Source organism: Miscanthus floridulus, chromosome 18 (assembly GCF_019320115.1).
Source record: "Miscanthus floridulus cultivar M001 chromosome 18, ASM1932011v1, whole genome shotgun sequence".
Classification (NCBI taxonomy): Eukaryota; Viridiplantae; Streptophyta; class Magnoliopsida; order Poales; family Poaceae; genus Miscanthus; species Miscanthus floridulus.
In genome coordinates, this window is record NC_089597.1 from 130,600,454 (window position 1) to 130,607,761 (window position 7,308).

A 7,308-nucleotide genomic window follows, 5' to 3' on the forward strand; every position below is an offset into this window, starting at 1 on the left:
GCCAAATGGCAACTCCCTCAATAGTCCAAGCAACCACATCTAAAATCTATTTTACCCAACACTAAAAAATACTTATTATAGTAGCGTTTTTGCTTAATTACAGTGTATGCTCATTCATGTTATTAGCTACACCACTCGGCTTGACCACTTAGGCATGATGACGTCAGCAACATCATCAGACTTGACTCCTCGGGCATGCCGCCGCCGACAATATCACTGAGCTTGGCTCCTTAGTCATGCCACCACCGCAATATCGCTGGGCTCAACCCAAACCGACCATGCCATAATTAACGTATTAGAAGATTGTTTTAGTTATGATGGAACATTTTTATCTAAGCTAGATTTTGGGAGCTAGCATACTATGGAACAATTTTCTCCTGAAGCTAAAGCATCTATTAATTATTTAAGCGAGAATATTTTTTTTTCTAAAGCCACAACATTATGCACATTAAGCTGCAACATTTTGTCCTAAACTCGGAACATTTTATTGTGAGCCTAGAACATTATTCTCTCGAACCTAAAGCATTTTTCTCAATGAGGTAGAACAATTTTCTTGTAAAACCTAGAACATTGTCCCTCTAAAATATAATAAAAAATGCTCTGCCTTTATGGGGAAAATTTTCTACAAATGTCATCCAGATACAGGTATATTTAAGTAGGATCCTTTTCTAAAGTTATTATCGTAATAAATGCATTATAGAATTTCAAAAGGCCTAGCATTTTTTAAAAAGTTTCCAAATTTTGCAATGCGCCAGGACGTTAGCAATTTCGGTTTCACTCAGCACCACTTAGATTGCTTTTTTTTTCTTCTTTGATTGATGATTTGATTTGATGACGAGGAAAGATCCACTTTGATTACTTTGCCTGGTGCGGCGTGAGACATTGTGGGCCAGTGCAGATGCTTTGCGTTCGGCCCAGATAAAAGACTGTAAACACGGCAAGGTGGAAGCGCGTCGTCGCCGCGTTTTCTTCAGCCCAAACGCAAACGCCCTCTCTGCCTCTCAGTAGTCCCCTCTCCATCACTCATCAGTTGTTCCTCCCCAAACCCGAGAGTCAAGTCAACGGGCACCGGCTCAACCTCGATCAGGAGACATTGCTGTCTGTCTGCAGATCACACATCTCCAGTTGCTAGCTAGCTAGAGGGGCATCTAGCTTGGCATGGCGGCCACGGGCAGGGATGCTGGTGGCCGCGGGACTTCTCTTCCTTGGAGTTACCGCCTCCGCGAGCAGACCGGACGATCCAATTCCTACGACAACAGCATTAGCAGCTCGTCATCAGGTACCATAGTCTCAACTACCTACACATCTAGTGGTTCTGGTCTGTCCTCTATCTCCATGTATGAGGTCAGACACTTCGAATTGGCGTTAGGCGAGGATACTGAGCTTGTTCGACCCACCAAGAAATCCTGCATAGAAAGGGATGAGACGATGAAGCACATGGACATCAAAAGCCTCGTCCAGGAATTCTTTGGTGCGCCATCCGCAGAGCGCAGCATCAACATCAATAGCAATAGCGGCGACATGAGTGTCCTGGAGAGGTGGTTCTCGGATCTGGGCGTCGCCTGGGTTCTCCACCTTCCTGATGGTGATGATGCATGTGCAGAACTCCACCATACTTCTGCAGCTGCTGCAGAGAGATGGATCCATGGTCTCCACAGAATCTTGGAAATCAGTTTCGGTGCTTGTGTGGAGGAAGATGAAGATCAACCTGTGCCTGAGAGTGACAAACGAGCTAATAATGTTCCGTTTCAAATCCCCTTTGCAAGATTTGCCAAAGAAGCCATGTTGAAAATGCTCCCTTTTGTTGACATGGCCATACGACAGGTTGTTGTTTGTATTAATGGGATGCCGCCGGCACCAGCACCATACAAGAAGCTCCATACTCTGTTGGCTGTGTACAAGGCTCTGTCCGATGCACGAGACAAGATCTGGTCGACACCCGACTCCACCTTTGCAGGAGCAAAGCGGAAGATGGACGAGCTTTTGTCAGCAAAGCGGGAGGAGGTAGGTGACGCCATATGGAGCACAATGGAGACTATTAGGACTCGTGTTCTGGGGTCCATAGACATAGAGTATGTCGACGACGGCTCGTCGAGTTCTCCAATTCCACAAGCATCATCGGACATTCACAAGGCCACTCTGTCTGTGTTGGAGTATATCAACTTCATCTCCTCTAATCGCTTATCCATGGAGCAAATTGTATCTAAAGCAGTTAGCCTTGGTAAATATGTGACTCTGAACAGCATGATCATGAACATGAAGTCTTGTCTAGATGAAAAACTTGTCAATATGTCAGAATCTTTTCTAGATCAGGGCCTCAGATTTTTATTCTTGCTCAACAACTTTGACTTCATACGGCAGAGCCTTATGCACAATCACTTTTTCTACTGGCTCCAACATAATAATGAAGTGGAGGGCTACATGGAGAACTATTTAGAAGCATGTTGGGAACCAGTGTTCTCATGCTTGTTTAGTCGTACACCTCTTTGCTTTGGGATAAACCATTCCCCGCTGCCCAAGTTCGAGTCTGAGTTTAATAAGACGTACGCCAGTCAGAAGCTATGGAAGGTCCCAGATCCTAAGCTCAGAAAAAGACTGCGCACAGCTATCACCAAGAAAATTGTTCCGGGGTACACAGAATACATAGAGGAGAACAATATCACTCCAGGAGTCGCTCCCCAGGATCTGGAAAAGATGTTGCAAGACTTATTTGAAGGATGATGAACAGAGTGCACCACAAAAGCACAGGTCGTCACCATGTAGGTGTAGGTCTCCAAGCATCTGGTGTTGGTTTATTTGGAATGGAATCTGTTGCTTCCAATGACTTGGCTTCCAAAGTTGTTTGTGAAGCAGAGCAAAAGTTGAAGCATTGTTATACTTCATTCACTTCAGTATTTATATATTTTCCTCACATTTAGAAATAAAAATGTAACACCACATAGCTTTCTCTATATCTTCTTCCTTGTGGGCTTTGTACGAGTACAAGTGATATATAAAGTTATGTGGAAGTGATCTCAGTGTTATGAGATTTACTTTTTCATATGAGGCAGTTCAGTACGTGATGCTATATATGACAGAAATCAGTACCATTTTACTTGCCCAGATGTCAGTAGATGTTCTTTTACAATGAATAGACTATAGCCATGCAAGAAATGGATTTTTTTTTAAAAGATCCTCTGTTGTTGACTCATCATGCACATACGACGCATACAGCAGGAAAAAAAAAACAGCTAGCTGCATGCATGTCTGTCCCCGTCTCGGTTTCTATCAGAATTTAGAAGCTACCTGTGTCTGATCTGCTTTCACCTCAGCATCGCTTATATCAATTATCATTCCTTGCTTTTATATGCTCTGCATTCTCTGCTACTGACTGCTTTGATATCATCGCTTACTATCAACGTTTCGTCCAGCAGACACATAAGCCCACGTAATTTGGATGGCCCATGTCAGCCCAAGTACCGGGCAACCCATTGCCCTGCACCCTCCGCTGCTTTGGTCCTGCCCATAACGCCACCCCCTTGCATTGTGGTATTCGTCGCCGGCAATCATGTGGCCTCAGTATGTTCAGAATTGATTTTTTTTTGAAACATCTGGTTATCCAGTTATGATTTATATTAAGAAGAGTTTAGCAGACAACTGTTACATGCGCGAGGGGCATGAGCCAGCCACAGCCAAGGCTGTGGTGGTTTGGGGATGTTCAGATTTGTTTTTTTTTTCTCGAATACGCAAGAGATTTGCGCATCATTGTATTAAGATAGAAGAGTTTAATCAAACAAAGGATGCGCCTCTAACGAGCACCCTAGGAGGTCGACAAAGACAGCCTGAGGCTGGACCATCCTAGCTAAGAAACGTGGATACTTCGCAAAACTCACGTACCGGTATCAGATACGGATACTGCCGGATACGTATCCCGGACGTATCGGAAATTAACGTAATTTTCAAATAATAAAAATACACGAATACTCCTGGGATACCTTGCCGATACCTGTAGGATACCTGATAACCCTTAAAACCACTCGTTCGGTTCATATAAAAGCCGTCCGCTCAGCTGTGCCCCTCCGCAATCCCTTTTCGTGCGGCCACAACAGCCGTCGCCGCTGCACACATGCTCCTCTGAAGCAGACGTGCAGCACGCCGTAGATCTGCGGCAGCAGCGCTGCTCGACCGCCGCCGCTCGGCCGCCCCTTCGTTCTCCAGCTCTCCGCCTATGTCTTCTCTCCCTGGACCACGTCCTCAAGCCCCTGCCGCCTCCACACGCCATCGGCGGCCGCGGTTCCTTCCCCTTCTACGGTGAGTCCATTTTTTCTTTTCTTCTCTAATCTGGTCTTTCCCTTCACTTCTCAGCTATCTCCCTACTCCTTGTCTGATTCTCCTCTTGTTATTAGATCCAATGGCGACTTCTTCGAATGCTTCTGCATCTACTTATGGTTCTGAAAGTGGAGGATTTCCTGTCGCCAACAACCCTGCTATTGCAAGTCAGGTCTTAGCTGCTGCTCATGTGACTCCTCCACCTTCAGATGATGATGCTAAGAAGCCACTGTGGAGGTATGTTGAGTTAATTGAGAGAATTGCAAAGGGTCGGGGGGGCAACTCAAAGATGAGATGTAGACTTTGTGACCATCATTTCCAAGGAAGCTACTCTAGAGTTAAAGCACATCTGTTAAAGATTTCTGGTTTTGGGGTAAAGTTTTGTCGAGTGGTGACTGTACATGTTCTTGAACAACTGCAAGCTGAAGTTGTTGCTGCCAATGCCGCTGTTGCCAGGACCATGCCTAGAGATATTCCACTTCCTACTGAGGGCAACGAGAAGACGAGAAAGAGGAAGGGTGTCTCAATTATTGAATCTAGCTTTAATCAAGAAGTCCGTAGCCAGCTTGATGAACTGATAGCTAGAATGTTTTATACAGCAGGCCTGCCATTTAATCTTGCACGTAACCCATATTTTAGGAAGGCTTTCATGTTTGCTGCCAATCAGCCAATTGGAGGATATGTCCCCTCAAGCTACAACAAGCTGAGAACAACTCTTCTTGTGCAAGAGAACACACATGTCGAGAGAATGCTGCAGCCCATCAAGGCGACATGGAGCTCTAAAGGTGTGAGTATTGTATCAGATGGATGGTCAGATGCTCAAAGGTGTCCACTCTTGAATTTCTTGGCTGTAACAGAAGATGGTCCAATATTTCTTAGAGCAATCAACACTGAAGGAATATCCAAGACCAAGGATTACATTTCAGAGAAGATGCTAGTTGTAATTGATGAGGTTGGGGCACAAAATGTTGTGCAAGTGATCACTGATAATGCTTCCAATTGCAGAGCTGCTGGTATCATTGTTGAGCAGAAACACCCTCATATTTTCTGGACCCCATGTGTTGTGCATACTTTGAACCTTGCCTTGAAGAACATTTGTGCTCCTAGGGACGCTGAGGATGAGCTTCATGATGAATTCTAGTGGATTAGCGAGGTTATTGCAGATGCCAGCATGATAAAGAATTACATCATGAATCACTCTATGAGGTTGTTTATGTTCAATGAGCATAGCAAGCTAAAATTCCTTGCCATTGCTGAGACAAGATTTGCCTCTGCCATTGTGATGTTGAAGAGGTTTGTTGCTATAAAAGATTCTCTTTCAGTGATGGTAATGAGTGACAAGTGGTCTGCCTACAGGGATGATAATCCAGGTCAGGCTCAATTTGTCAAAGACAAGATTATGAATGATGTGTGGTGGGATAAGGTGCGCTACTTCCTCAGTTTCACTAAGCCTATCTATTCTATGATACGGGCAGCTGATGCTGACAAGCCATGCCTGCATTTGATATATGAAATGTGGGATACAATGATAGAGAAGGTGAAGGCTATGATCTATTGTCATGAAGGGCTAGAACCACATGAAGAATCTGCCTTCTTCTCAGCTGTGCTAGACATCTTGGTGAGTCGATGGGCAAAAAGTAACACCCCCTTGCACTGCTTAGCACACTCACTAAATTCCAAGTACTACACGAAAGCATGGATCAGTGAGGTTCCAAACCGAGTAGTCCCTCACAATGATGAGGAAATTTCAGAAATGAGAAATGCTTGTTTCAGGAGGTATTTTTTCTGGTGAGGAACTAAAAAAGATCAAGCAACAATATGTTAATTTCTCTTTGTTTGGGCCTGGATTCAATTCATTTGACTCACTTGAGGATAGAACTTATATGGATCCAAAGCAATGGTGGGGAATTCATGGTCATTCTACACTAGACCTGAAAAAGTTAGCATTTAGATTACTTGGTCAGCCAACATCATCTTCTTGTGCTGAGAGAAATTGGAGTACCTATGGGCTGATCCATAGTTCCTTGAGAAACATGTTCTAATTCTACCTCTTATTGTCATTTTCTTAATTGCCTTATTTTTTGCTGCTTGCATGAAGTTTGATTCCTGGTTGCAAATTGCTTTTGTAGGCTGAATCCTGGCCGTGCTGAGGATTTAGTTTTCACACACCAGAACTTGCGCCTTCTTTCAAGGAAAACTGAAGAATACCACCATGGTCCATCAGCAATGTGGGATATTGGAGCTGATACTTTTGAGGCTGATTTTGAGGGTGGTGCTGATTTTCTTGAGCATGCTGATCTGTCACTTGATGAACCAAACCTTGAAAGAGTTCTAGAAGATCTTGGGGCACTAGGAATAACTGAAAGCTCTGGTGCTGCTGCTGGGTCTGACTGAAGATGTTGGATCGATGGATTGATGGATGATTGCCAGTTTGCCATGGCCAGCTGCTGTTCATGCACCATCATTTCATCACTTTATCAGTTATCGTTTTATCATTTCATCATGTCATGTCCTTAATCTAGTTGCTATGTTATGTGTGTGTGTCATACCTAAGTTTGAATTATGGCTTGATGGCCTGAACGTTATGCCTTGAACTATTGAACGTTATGCCCTGAACCATGTTATGTTATGTAATATTTATGGTATATTTTATTTTTTATTTTTTATATATATTGTCGTATCCCCGTATCTGCATTTTGGGGAAAATGGCGTATCAGAGTATCGCCATATCGCGTACCGGTATTCATATCCACGTATCCGTGCAATTTAGCATCCTAGTAAACGAACTCAAGTTCCGATATTATACAAATGGTATACAACCGATAAAAGCGCAGCCGTGCAACCTAAGGGGGGGCATTCATCTCCGCTGCTGCCTGGACGAGCCTTTACTAGCGTCGCGAAAGGCACATGCTTCGATGTTGGGCGCAGTCAGGTTACCCTCAAAGAGCCTCTCGTAGGCCTTCTGTCCCGACACGCTTGGCGTTGATAGACCCATGACAT

General features: G+C 44.2%; 1 protein-coding gene and 1 pseudogene across 1 annotated transcript; both read left to right on the forward strand.

Moving 5' to 3' along the window:
• Positions 1-968: 968 nt before the first annotated feature.
• On the forward strand, positions 969-3,042 carry LOC136521731 (exocyst complex component EXO70C2-like). Its single transcript, XM_066515502.1, has one exon. It carries the CDS (start codon positions 1,159-1,161, stop codon positions 2,719-2,721), a length of 1,563 nt encoding a protein of 520 aa, XP_066371599.1. The 5' UTR covers positions 969-1,158; the 3' UTR covers positions 2,722-3,042.
• A 1,348-nt stretch (positions 3,043-4,390) lies between these two features.
• On the forward strand, positions 4,391-6,702 carry LOC136524686 (uncharacterized; annotated as a pseudogene).
• The last annotated feature ends 606 nt before the right edge of the window (positions 6,703-7,308 follow it).

What these genes read in the sequence shown, in the direction of transcription:
- LOC136521731 (XM_066515502.1), top strand. Translation starts at nt 1,159, where the DNA reads ATGGCGGCCACGGGCAGGGATGCTGGTGGCCGCGGGACTTCTCTTCCT.